This window comes from Bidens hawaiensis, unplaced genomic scaffold, assembly GCF_021521415.1.
Source record: "Bidens hawaiensis isolate Kalapana, Puna unplaced genomic scaffold, B.hawaiensis_p1.1 tig00028335_1, whole genome shotgun sequence".
NCBI classification, from domain to species: domain Eukaryota; kingdom Viridiplantae; phylum Streptophyta; class Magnoliopsida; order Asterales; family Asteraceae; genus Bidens; species Bidens hawaiensis.
Window position 1 is genome coordinate 42,823 of NW_027494629.1, and position 14,101 is coordinate 56,923.

Genomic DNA, 14,101 nt, shown 5'->3' on the forward strand with positions numbered 1-14,101 from the left:
TTATAAATAGCTAATATAATACCTATTACATAAATTGATTTAATAATACATATTTTGAAAAAATAAATTTTGAACGGAGATTATATTAAACAAGCAAGAAGCTTGAGCAAAGGGACAGGAAAAAGAAAATAGGGATTACATCAAACAAAATACAACCTAAGTTGCATATAAATGAAATTTAGGCTCCGCTACTTCTCCCAGTCCAAGCACTTGAGATCCGCTAGATGCTCGACGTTAGCTTTAGAGTGACCGGAAGATCCACCAACTGTTTTACCATTTGCCGTTGTGTTCCGAGTGGAAACTTTAACTATCCAAAGATGATTGTCCACACCCGCTTTGACAATTTACAAGTGATTAAAAGATGGTCCACAATTTCAGTTTCCAAATCACACCAAGCACAGTTTAAAGGATCGACCGGAGTACTCCATACCGCCAAAGCGGGCTCAGCTGCAATACGGTATGAATGGGCTTGCCACATGAAACAATTAATTTTAACGGGATCCATTTGATCCAAGAGAACGGGACACCGAAAGTGTCTTGCCCGTTCTCGATATCTTTCCTAGCTTCTTTGACATTAAATTCGCCCAGTTCTTCATTAGAGTTCTTACAAAGCCACATGATTAGCCTCCTTCAAACTTTCCAAACAAGCTGACCATTCTTCGGATTCCGATCCAGATGTTATCAGCCTTTTCCAGTTTATGGAATCAAAGGCTTTTTCGGAATCAACTTTGAACTCGAGCGCCTCCTTTTCGTCTTCTTTAACCAAGAGATTGTTTCGTTTAGAGTAAGGGAACCTACAATCAGTTATGCTTCTCCCAGTACTAACTCGCGGTTTGGACTTCATCCACCACCGAATCGATAAAAATTTTTAGCCAGTTCGCAAGGACTTTAGAAATACAGTAACTTATAATATGATAAAGTAAAATGAATCAAAATAGCGGAAAATGATGAGTCAGTGTCGATCTTTTGCTATAAAATAAAAGGCTTACTCATTCAGCATGATAATCTGAAAGCTGATGGGGTTTAAATTAGTGAAAACTCTTAATCAACTTAACTGTGAATTTGCATGAGTATTTGGTTTATAAGTGATGATAGAGCGAAAACATGACGGGAAATGAGGAAAGTCACCCAAAAGCGGCCTATGCACGGCCGTGTCTAGTACAATACCGGCCCAGAAACAAGACTTGGGACTCAGTGAACATATAGGGCCTTCACATTTTATGATAAAATCTAATTGGCACACCCGTGCCCCTCCTTTTATGCACGCCCATACATGACCATGACTAACAAAAGCTGAAAACCGTACAAGTGAAGAGGCTAGTACGGGAGCAACGATAATGGAAAATCGTGCCTCTTGTCTACACGGCCGTGCTTGGCCATTTTTTTAATAAATAGATGTCTTCATTCCTCATTTAAAGCATCACCTTTCAGAGCACACAATTTCATTGATTTGTGACACAATTCTGTTGTTCAAGAGGGAAATCATCATCCACCATCAAGATCACGAAGTACCGACTCTTCACTCAGAGTTATTCGTTTACTTGGTGTTTGATTATCGATCTGGGACTTGAGTAACTATGTTTATACAAGTGTTAGTGTTATTCTCATGGCCCTTAGAGGCTAATCTTCTTGTATCACTTTGGTGAAAATGAATTTTATTACAAAAACATAGATTAATCATTTGATCTTCATCGCATGACTTGAGCTAGGTGGCTAGCATGTCTTACAATTTTAGTTGCAAGAACCAAATTTCTAACCTCAAGTTGATTTTGGGGATAAACTGCTTGTTTCGTTATTGTTTTTATCTAATATTAAAATGGTAAGATAGATATATTTAAGCCAAAAGTTAATTTTATAAATTTTTTTTAACAATCCATGAAGTTAACTGACATTTGTGATCATGATTCACACACGCTCATCTCCCCACCAACTGTCTTTCATTTTCGGGCCTTGAGGTCCTTCTTCTCCAAACACCTCAGCAGGGATTTTTCTCATAACTTTAAGGAAAACTCGTCTAAAAAGGCCCGGCAAGGCGTGTGCAACCTTCATTAACTCCTCTGTATAATTATACAGAAACTTAGGACCCCATCTCCCTGTATAATCCACCCATGGTTCCGTACCACCAAGTGGTTTGTTATCAACAAAAATAACATTATAACTTGACGCGATATCCATCACATTGTTACTTTTTGCAGCGTCGTCCCTAAGACCAAACCCAAAAGAATTCCCGTCTCTGACAATTGGGTATTCTGTTGAACTGTTGATCTTCATAAACTCGTCCTCTAGCATTCGTACGTCGCTTGCATCAAGGTAGCCAGCTAAATGCGTATGAGAAGTTGGAGTCGAGTAATGTGTATGACCATGCAAAGATGAATACACCACCGGTCTGGTCCCATTCATGAGCTCAAATGCATTGGGTGCTAGCCATTCTCCCTTGGCGTGTTGCGATAGATACACCTCCCTTAGAGTCCCATGAAAGTTACCGACCCTTAACGTTATGTGTTCCCAATCGCCAACATGCTCCCCTATCCTTCCTAAGCTTATGGTGAACGGTCCGAATTGAAGCTTCCCTCCCCCGTTGAAAGGGTAATACAACCATATAGCAAGATCGGTGCACGTCCCTCCTAGTGCTTGTTTCACATGTATGTATGCGACTGCATCAGACAAAAACCCGTCCTGTAACCTTTCTCTCGAAGGTTGACCTGACGGGAGGTCTAGAAAGGCATCATCGGCATTACCAGTGTTCGGAAGATTGTCACCATCGTTGATCACACCCTCTGAAGGTTGACCGGATTTGTGTAGCTCGGCCCCATTTTCAAACAACCATAAAACCGACGATGGAAAGAATTGCTCATCCGGATGGAAATAAACCCATGGGGCATAAGCATTGATCATTGCACTGATTTGTGAGGAACCAGGCGTAGCAGGATAAACACCATTCTTGACCATCTTTAAACACGCTAACTCGTGTGTATTCGAGCCATTTCGCACCAAAAACATACCTGTCGGAACACTTCGACCGCTAGTTTTTGGTTTTGTAGTATGCAAATTAACCATACTAGAACTCATCCCCATCTTATGCCCCCATAACCATTTGTCCACCTTGGTTACCTCCGTGAAGTCAGATCTAACACACCTAACCTTGTCGAGTGAGGGTTTTACAGGCGAAGTCGTGACTATGTGACCGATGGCTTTATAACCATCGGGCGCAATTGGGAGCCAAATGTATCCATCTACGAGTTGGCTTACATTCGGACCCTTACTAGTCCAAATAAGAGTATAGTCTATGGGACTCTTTAGTGCACCATGTGATGGGTCACCTGTGGTGTCTTTAGCTACAAGAACCGCTGTAACCATGGGCTTAGAGTTGGATTTGCAATAGTGACCAATCAAACTGAAGCCAGTTGGGATGGAAGTTGGTTCATAAAATGTTGCACCAAGACCCTTTGGACCACCACTATGTGTTTCCCATATTTTCTTGAAGTACAAAGCCTCATACACTTTCAATCCTCCAAGATCAATTGCCCCCTTTCCAAAATCTCCAACACCTGTAAACAAATTTATATATTGTTTAGAAAATTAATGTTTTGAAATAAATGAACGGCAAATTAAATAAGCTTGTTACTTTAATTAAACCATAGTCTATTGAGATCATAAACCTTATAACTACATTATTTACAACACACAAATAAGGTTTTAAGTTTCAAACATCAAAACAAAACACTTTAAAACTAAACCGAATTACATATTCGTTTTTGTTCGGTTTACAGTCGAAACCAAATTAGTTTTTCGGTTTTGAAAATCTGAATTCAGTTCAAACTGAATAAATGGAATATCAAATAATGGTCATTTAAGTTTTATCATTTAATCCAATCTGATTACAATGTTACTGTTAATTCAATCTATTTAATGAACACAACACAATCCAATAGCAAATAATGATAAACAAAAAATCTGGTTCATTAATTGAACGCTGAAAGCCGAATCAAATTCGGTTCAGGTTTTATTTTTTTGATTCGGCTTGGTTTTCAGTGCCGACTTAAAACACCGCTAATTAATTTAGGATTAATCAATTGATTTATCAAATATAAGACTTAAAAAAAATTCATCATATAAGAATGCATGCATACACACATATGCGTGTATAGAGTATGTATGCATAGTATATGTTTGTAGTGAGCTCAAGTCTAGAATGATAAATTAAAAAGTGGCAAACATTTTTCTTTTGAATGCATCTTTTCTTCTTTTAAGTTAATACACCATCTTGTTTAAAAAAACAGCTATATAACATCAATAACATTATTTTTTTATAAATATCATATATAAATAAAGGCAACGAAATATATACCTGCAGGAAATGAGAGTGATTGACCAACTAGATCAAATGATACGACATCATTTTCAGCATAATTAGGATTAACCAAAGTTGAGAGATCATCAAAGGCATGAGATGTGTTACAAATAATTTGAAGTAATACTATCAAAATTGTTTTGTAGATGTGAAGTGAGAACCTTGAAAGAAGAACACTCGTCATTTGGCGATTAATTCTAAAACTTTGCGTAGTGCATAGTTGCATAGGTACATACATACATATATATATTGTTGTAATAAATTAAGTTCTTTATTGCGGTATTGCCCATAGTAATATTGTATGAACGTATCACAGTAATAACATTTTAAATCACAATGGCCACATTATGAACGTATCGGAATAATCAATCACATTGTATGATATATACAGCGTTGACTAATAAATAAATTAAATTTTGTATAATGTTATACTAGCTTTTGAACCCGTGTATTACACGGGATTTGATATATAATAAAAATAAATAGGGTACGTTTTTTTGAAAGAAATAAATAAAATTATAGGTAAGAAGAAAATAAAATATATACCACAAATAACAGGAAGTATATAATCTCGAATTTAGAAATTAGAATGATATGAATCATTACAAGTTTACAACAATATACAAAATTTGTTAAAATTATTTTTACTCATTACTCATGGATGACTGTAATGAATGGGGTGAGGGATTAGAAAATTAGAAGGGAAATTATAATCCATTTGTCAAAATTATACGACCCATGACCCATACATATGTAGGATAAATAAGATGATGAATTAGAAAATTATAAAGGAAATCATAACCCTATTGCCACAATTATTTTGACCCATGGATAGATATGAATGAGATAAAAAATTAGAAAGGAAATTATAACCCATTTAACAAAATGGTTTTGCCCATAAACCATGGATATATAGAATGAATAAGAAGAGAGATTAAACATAGAATGAATGAGGGAATGACACATCATCCTCATTATTTTCTTTTATTAGTAAAGTTAGATAATATTATCTCGTACATATGATATTATTTAATACTTAAATGATATAATAAATTATATAATGTTTGATAATGTTATTATATTATAATATCTTACTATAATATTAAAGCAAATCAAGAAATCCAAATGGCTTTCAACTAGCATGCTTACATATGCTTTTAACTCATCTGATTTTCATCTATAGAATTTTCACATATTTAACAAATTAATTTGAATTTGAATTCTAACTTTAATGAGTTGTCATCCCACCTAAGACTTGTAGGTTTTAATAATTTCTAAAATTTGTCATTCTAATTTATTGTAGGTTGTTATGAAGTTTTTCATCATTTACTTTATTAATATTCCAAACATATTAAGAGGACATTCTGCCCATAAATTTCGTAAAGTTTTCAGCAATCGCAATGTTTGACCATGACAAACTTTCTTTTCACATGTTTTATTAACCAAATTTAACCCACAATTAAATCTTTCAAACTTATTTTATTTTCCCTTTTATAGATGATCATTATTCTATACTTCCCCGAGGAACACACACACACATACACACACATATATATATATATGTTCCTCAGGGGAAGTATAGAATGAAAACTCATTTGAGTTGTGAAAACCCTATGTAACATCGTTTTTTTTGCACATGTAATATATGTTGTAACATTTAATATAAAACATCAAAAAATAAAAAAAAATTTGTTTTGCTATTTTTTAACATTCTTTTACAAATTTTCATATATGTTGTCAGGAGAGAGAAAATGTTATATTTATATTTACATTTTTTATTAACTTTAATTGTGGACCACAGGATTTAAACTTTAATTAAAAACATGTGGTTGAGAATGTGTTTATAAAGTTTTCACAATTCAAGTAGGTTTTTATTTTAACCTAAACCTAGTTCCTCATTCATAACCATTTGTACCTATCTTTTATAAATCTTGTGTTTCTACCAAAAAAACAAGGTAAATAATTGTTTTTTATAATGAAGTTCTACATTTCTACTTTGCTTTTTGTTTCCTTTTGAAATTGATGTTTGTGGAGTTATAAATATGTATATTTCCTACATCTTTCATATACATGCATTTAAAGATAACATATTATTTGGGTTTCTTTTTGCTGGATTTATATATATATATTTTTAACTTTTTTTAATTTGACACTTATTATTTTGGGTGATTCCAATATAAAGAGAAAGCCAAATTTTTTGGCGGGTCCCTACTTTTTTTAAATTTATTTTATATTTTTTTCCCTATAAAATTAATAACATTTTGAGCGGTCTTTAATGTTAAGATGACGATTCCTCATAGTTTGTTAGCATGTGTTAATGGAGAGAATAAAGCCATTCGGATACCAAAACAGTATTATTGTCAAAAAATTTCAATTTATATATTATTTTTTAATTCACTGAGTTTTTCTACTCGAATTTAAATGAACGACACCAAATTGATAATTGGTTAGTGTGAAACATTGTGTTTGTATTTGAATGGCGTTTTATAAAAATTGGATGGCGTATGCATACATTATCTGTTTTATAATACTTGAATGACATTTTATAATTGGTTTTTGAATTTTAAAGATATCGGGTGTAAAGTTACCAGTAACATGGGTGCTTTTTTAATTAAAATTTGAATAAAAATAATTGTGAAATATTTTATAGTTCAAGTAAAATTATCCTTTTTTTTAATAAATATGGCATTTGCTTCTTTTTTTTTCACCCGTGTGTAACACGAGTGACTACCCTACTAAATTAATACAATAAAAAAGTACTCCCCATCATTAGTACCAGAGGGGAGAACCGAGTACTAACGCAAACTCTTTACATTTTTGGAAAAAACTACGATGCTTTATTTATTACATGATATTAATTCATATCTTGGTAGTTTGTACATTAATTATTTGAGTAAGATAGTGATTACATAAAAAAATGTAATTAATTTTCATAAATGTAATCAATTTTTAAATTATTTTAATAATCCAAACTATTAAACATTGACCATTAATAATCCCAACTAATAATTTTTTTGATGATAATCTTTTCTTTTAATTTAGTGACTAATAAAAATCCCAGTCTAACACATGATTAACTCCGTTAGTTTTTATTCAATTTAAGTAGTATAAAACGACTGAAGTTTATTAACACCTAAATTAAGAAACAAAAATTACTACCAAAAACTTGAAGACGGATCACTCTTTCTTCCAATGTTTTTACAACTCAAAATTTAATTGATGTCTACAACCATTTCTTTAGCAACTCAAACTTCAATTTGGCATTTAATTGTCCACTTTTAATATCAGTTGATAAATAGCATTTTTCTTACGGATACGACATCTTGTCCTTACTAGTAAAGGCACCACTACTGAAAAAACACCTTTAATCACACGCAATGCGTGTCATTAAAGGGTGCAGTTGATATGCAAATGCGTGTCGTTGAAGTCCAGTCATAAATTGCGTATGACATGCATCTGCGTGTCATTATTTATGACACATATTTATGACAAACATTTTTGACACGCATTCACGACACCTGCATACGACATGCATTTATGCGTGTTATCGTTTTAGATTTTAAATATATATACATATATTCTTATTTTTTTAATAAATACTAATTTTTACATTAATGGCAGTTCAATTCTCATGGCAAACAACATAAAATATATATACAACAAAACTATCTATTTCATTTCATAATTTACACTTCCCAAGACAAATATTACGAATATTCCCAAGTTAACGAAAATATTGTTTTATACAATACATCACCGGAAAATAGATGGTGATGCATAACTCGACCATTGTTCGCGAATTCTATCAATATCTGCATTAGTGTATTCCTCTTTGCCTCCCCCAACCTGAGAAGAAATTAAACAAAGTTTTTATTTCAGTATTTACAAGTAAGAGTAGGTCATGCAAGCCCACCGTTTACAGTGGATTTAAACAACGGTTCAGGTTGCTACTTCAGGATAGTCGGGGTTCGGGATCTTGGTGTAAAATATTTCCAATGGGTAGAATCAGCCTAGTACTTTTCAGTTTCTAGTGTAGCACTCATAACAACTAACAACTAGTTTAAGATCAGGTTGGTTTTTTCTAAAAGTCAGAATAATACATGTATTACTCAATATATACAAACACACGCATAATTTCTTACGAAGAGACTGCCTTGTGCTAGAGCTACAGTGATGACCGTTTCCAAGAGAGTTGAGTAACATAAAGAATGGTGTTTTTATTCGCTGTAATTTGTATATTCAAGTTATACTACTCAATTATTCCCCGTAATGTCTTCTTTTTTATTCCCTTAATCCGACCACTGTGAACATGTAGCCCATATAATATAATAACCATCACCCTGCAACAATAAGCTTTAAGTAATCAAATCATAAGTCAAAAGAACCAATTTAGTAAAAACTATATAAAACAACAAAGTTCCTATCGCAAACCAAATTATGTGAAGATAATTGTGATGGAACTTACTTGCAAACCAAATTATGTGAAGACAAATGAGAATAAAGCCAAACTGAATATAGATATGAAGACTTCAAAACAAATTTCTCACGGTCCCTGAAATGCCAAAAATAAAAAGATTATAAGCATGATCATTACCCTTTTATATATTGTCATATACATGTCAAGCATAAACATACATACAATTCAAACTAATCAATTGTAAGTATAAAAACTTTGAAATTATAAGAAAGATTACCACTAGTTACTTGTTTGTATGTGGCCTCATTCTCAAGTAACTAAATGATGTGTATAGTTTCAAATTGACAAAGCACAACACTAATGAAAGGGATTTAAGATTGTCAAACAATTCTTGTTTGTTACTATGTTACATATACTTAATATATAATACTCAGTAATTTAAATTCCAGTTTACAACTATTATGTATGTGAGTTAATGTTATACAAATTAACTTTTAACATAAAATTAGGTAAACATGTCACATAATACTCATAGAACAGAATCTCAACTAGAAGCATCAAAAGAGTAAACAATCCAATTGCATTTATAGACTTACGGTAATGCCTTTAATTCTTATTTTACTAGTCAAACTATTACAACCTACTAGGGGTGCAAACATGCTGAGCTACTCGACCTTGGATAGATAAAAAGCGCGAAAGGAGCCAAGCTTTTTTGAGCTCGAGCCTTGTATGGGAAACTCGTTTAGGCTCATTAAGCCGTAACGAGTGTTGTGTATTAAACTATTAATAAGATTTTACCTTATATAGATTTCTATGTATTAAGTTTACACTTCACATTCAAGTTTGATCTGAGCTTTGGCGTGTTTAAACTTTAAGGTATTAAACGAGCTCGAGCCGAGCTCAGGCTTGTTTTAAGTTTTTCCCAAAATAAATAAAATAGTAAAAGAATTAGTTAATAAACAATAAATGAACTGAACCCGAGCTTGAAAAAATAACTCACCAACCAAGCTCAGGCTTTAGAAAAAGTGCTAGAAATGAGCTCTTGAGCTCGAGCCCGTGTAAGTCAAAGCGAGATGAGCCCGAGCTGAGCTCGGTTTGTTTACCCCCTACAACTTACTGTAATACCTTTTATTTTCTTAATCACACAATACTAATTTGCAAATTTAGTAATATGTGTACTTTTGTTGACAGTAAATTATCAAAAAAAAAAAAAAAAAAGTCATCTTAACTTCTTAAACAATCATCTTAACTTCTTAAACAACCAATGCAATTATCAAGTAGTAATTTTACCAATGGTGTAGACCTAATTGGGTACACACTAAATACACATCATGATATAAACCTAAAAAGCCTCCTAAAATCTATTTTTCTGATCAAATCTTCAACCATGCCCTAACAGAACAATCATTCACACAATTAGATTTGGAATTCACTCAACTAACCTGAGTATTTTCATCAACGATTCAACCAATTTGCCAGATTATTGTCATCAACTCCTGTTTCATTTTCCCCCCTTTAACTAGTAAACTTAATTGTACTCTTTAACCCAATTGCATCTGTATTTTATTCTCCCATTCTTTTTATTCATAATTATATTAAAAATGCATCAGTTTTGTAACTATTTATATAAAAGCTTTTTAGTTTATATGTTGGCATGATAGATTGGCAGTGCCATAATTACAAAATAATAGCATTTCTAGTTGTAGTCGCTTGCCATTAGTTAGTTAGAAAAAGGAGGTCTTTGTTAGGCCATGATTTTGTTTACTGAGTATTTATTTAGTTTGATTAAGTCATGTTTTTTTGTTACATTTGTAGTTTTAACATCTTATGCAATTAAATTTGGGAGGCACTATTTTGCTGCAGTCATTGACACCTTTAACCCATTTGACTATCAAAAGTCAAAAGTGGAGCTTTTTTTATATTGATGTGGTAGTAAATATCTAAAAAATATCACCACTGGCAAATTGAAGAAATTCAGAGTCTTCTAATTCAAGTAGTCCACATATTACTTGAAAATAATAGGGGTGGAAACTGTTTAATTTTTCTTTTTTTTTTTTTTTACTTTCTGCCTAATTTTATATCTTATTATAAGACAGACTGGGAGACAGAGGGGAGCTAGGCGCTACTCAACCATTCTAAAAAAGACTGGTTACCATATAAGAAGAAAGAAGAGACTGCCTACTGCTTTTGCTTTGAAAGCGGCTTGGAGGGAAAGACTCCATAACCAAAAGGCGGAGTTTGGTTCATGCGGAGGTGTCACTTGCTCGTCGGAAAATGAAAAATAAGCAGAGCTAGGAGAGGCTCAGAGGGGCACGAGGTGGTGGTTTGCCGGAAAATCCAACACTTAGGTTCTGTTCTACAACATATCTTGTTTGATTATATTTTAACACGTACATACATATGTAGTTTTAAACATCAATATTATATAATAAGAGATACCGTGGGAAAAGAACAGATATCTTAAATTCTGGTGCTCCATTCATGAGATCAAAACGATGAATTATCATTGATCATTAAGATTTAATACTAGTAGGAAAAAAAAACAAAGAAAAGAAAAAACTTTCAAGCAACAAAATATTGGATGATCTACATCTTTGTTGATGATTTATCAAACAAGCTCATCTCCCCACCAACTTTGTTGCATTTTTGGGCCTACTGGTCCTTCTTCTCCAAGCAACTCAGGCAGGAGCTTTTTCATTATTTTAATGAAAACATTTTTCACAATGCCTGGCAAAAGCTCTGCAATGTCCAAGATCTCCTTTACAATATCATAAGTAAACTTAGGACCCCATCTCCCTGTATAATCCAACCATGGTTCCCTACCCACTCTATTGTTTCCAACACTCACAACATTATAGCTTGACGCGATATCCATCACGTTGTTACCTTTTGCAGCGTCATCCCTAAAACCAAACCCGAAATGAAACCAAAACTTGCCAATTTGTGATTTAATCGAATAGTTCATCTTCTGAAACTCATCATTTAACATCCGTATGTCATTTGGATCAAGCTTGCCAGCCAAATGTATATGAGTAGATGGAGTGGGATAATGTGCATGACCATGCAAAGATGCATACACCACCGGTCTAGTTCCATTAATAAGCTCAAATGCGTCGGGTGCTAGCCATTTCCCCTTAGCATGTTGCGATAGATATACCGCCTTTAGAGCCCCATTAAAGTTATCGACCCTTAACGTTATATGCTCCCAATCGCTAACGTGCTCCCCTATCTTTCTTAAGTTAATAGAGATCGGTCCGAGTTGAAACTTCGCTCCCCCGTTGCAAGGGTAATACAACCATACGGCTAGATCGGTAAATGTACCCCCTTGTGCGGGTTTCACATGTATGTAAGCAACTGCACCGGACAAAGACCCTTTTCGCAACCTTTCATAGGAAGGTTGACCTGGCGGGAAGTCTAGAAAGGCATCATCCGCTGTACCATCGCTCGGAAGGTTATCGCCATCGTTGATCACAGGGCGTGGAGGTTCACCGTGTCGGTGTAGCTCAGCACCGTTTTTAAAGAACCACGAAACCGAAGATGGAAAGTACTCCTCATCAGGATGGAAATAAACTAATGGAGCATAAGCATTGATCATTGTACTGATTTGTGAGGGATTAGGCATAGCAGAATAAACATCATTCTTGACCATCTTTAAACACGCTAACTCGTGTGTACTCCAGCTATTTCGTGCCAAAAACATACCTGTCGGGACACCTCGGCCTCTAGTTTTAGGTTTTGTAGTATGCAAGTTAACCATACTTGAACTCATCCCCATCTTATGCCCCCATATCCATTTGCCCACCTTGGTTAACTCCGTGAAGTCGGATCTAACACACTTAACCTTGTCTAGGGAGGGCTTTTCAAGCGAAGTCGTGACAATGTGACCTATGGCTTTATAACCATAGGGCGCAATTGGGAGCCAAATGTAACCCTCTTCTCGCCCGCTTACATTCAAACCCTCACTAGTCCAGATAAGAGTGTAGTCTATGGGACTCTTTAGTGCACCATGTGATGGGTTACCAGTGGTGTCTTTGGCTACTAAAACCGCTGTAACCATGGGCATAGAGTTGGGTTTGCTATAGTGACCGATCAAGCTGAAGCCGGTTGGGATGGAAGTTGGTTCATAAAATGTTGCACCGAGACCCTTTGGACCACCACTGTGTGTTTCCCATATTTTCTTGAAGTACAAAGCTTCATACACTTTTAATCCTCCAAGATCTATTGCCCCATTTCCAAAATCTCCATTACCTGTAAACGAATTTATATAGTGTTTAGAAAATTAATGTTTTAAAACATAAAGTAATTAATACATAATTAAACTATATGCTATTAAGATTACAAATCTAGTAACCAAAATATTACAAGTGTACAAAAACACACGAAGTGCTCATTATTAGGTATCAAATTTCAAACCAATAAACTGAATATCAAATAATAGTATTTAAGTTTTGTCATGCACCGTATGTGTATATGTATATGTATATGTATGCATGCATATGTATGTATATGCTTATGGTGACAATTTTTTTTTCTTTGATCTCGATTCTTAATTATCTTCTTCTAATTCTAATAAGAAATGGCAAACAACTTTTAAAAAACATCATACTTCGCTTAAAAAAATAAACTATATATATGACATGAATGGCAAAACAATAAAAACTTTATATATATACATTGAGAGACTGTACGTATATGTATATTCTGAATAAATGGACAACAACTAAATAACACACAATTACTTTTACACATATGTTATTGAGATTAATTCTTGTAATCAAATACTGCAAGTGTACAAAAACATATATATGGCGTATTCATTATTCGGTTTCAAGCAATATATCAGTGCAAGCCCAATAAACCGATGAACATCAAATAATGGTTATTTGAGTTTTGTCATGCAGCGTATATGTACAAATGCATGTGTGTATCTTCTTTAAGTTTAATAGGAAATGGCAAACAAATTTAAAAAAAAAACATCATACTTTTTTAGCTTAATGCATCTGCATCTTATTAAAAAAAACAACGTACTATATGACATATTGAATAACAGAAACTAATAAAAATTACATATATATATCTATATAGAGGTAACGAGATACCGGCAGGATATGAGAGTGATTGACCAGTATTACCAAACGATACGACATCATTTTCAGCATCATTGCTGGGATCAAGTAATGCTGAGAAATCATTAAGCGAGGATGAGTTGCAAACAATCTGAAAGATTATGAAAATTGTTATGTAGATGTGAAGTGAGAATCTAGAAAGAAGAACACCCGCCATTTCACGAGTCGTTCTAGTGCTTTGCATACGTACTGGCATACACAAGCGTA

The 14,101-nt window shown here is 33.8% G+C and overlaps 1 protein-coding gene across 1 annotated transcript; it reads right to left on the reverse strand.

Moving 5' to 3' along the window:
* Positions 1 to 1,905: 1,905 nt before the first annotated feature.
* LOC143576895 (hypothetical protein At1g04090-like) lies at positions 1,906 to 4,535 on the reverse strand. The gene is made up of 2 exons (XM_077060886.1): positions 4,349 to 4,535; positions 1,906 to 3,548 (listed from the first exon to the last, which is right to left on the reverse strand). The coding sequence occupies exons 1-2, from the start codon at positions 4,533 to 4,535 to the stop codon at positions 1,906 to 1,908; spliced, it is 1,830 nt and encodes a 609-aa protein (XP_076917001.1).
* Between the last annotated feature and the right edge of the window lie 9,566 nt (positions 4,536 to 14,101).

Excerpts from the sequence above, each read along its gene's own strand:
- LOC143576895 (XM_077060886.1), bottom strand. The coding sequence starts at position 4,535 with ATGACGAGTGTTCTTCTTTCAAGGTTCTCACTTCACATCTACAAAACA. Across the intron at positions 3,549-4,348 it reads ATCACTCTCATTTCCTGCAG|GTGTTGGAGATTTTGGAAAG; the intron begins GTATATATTTCG and ends ATTTGTTTACAG.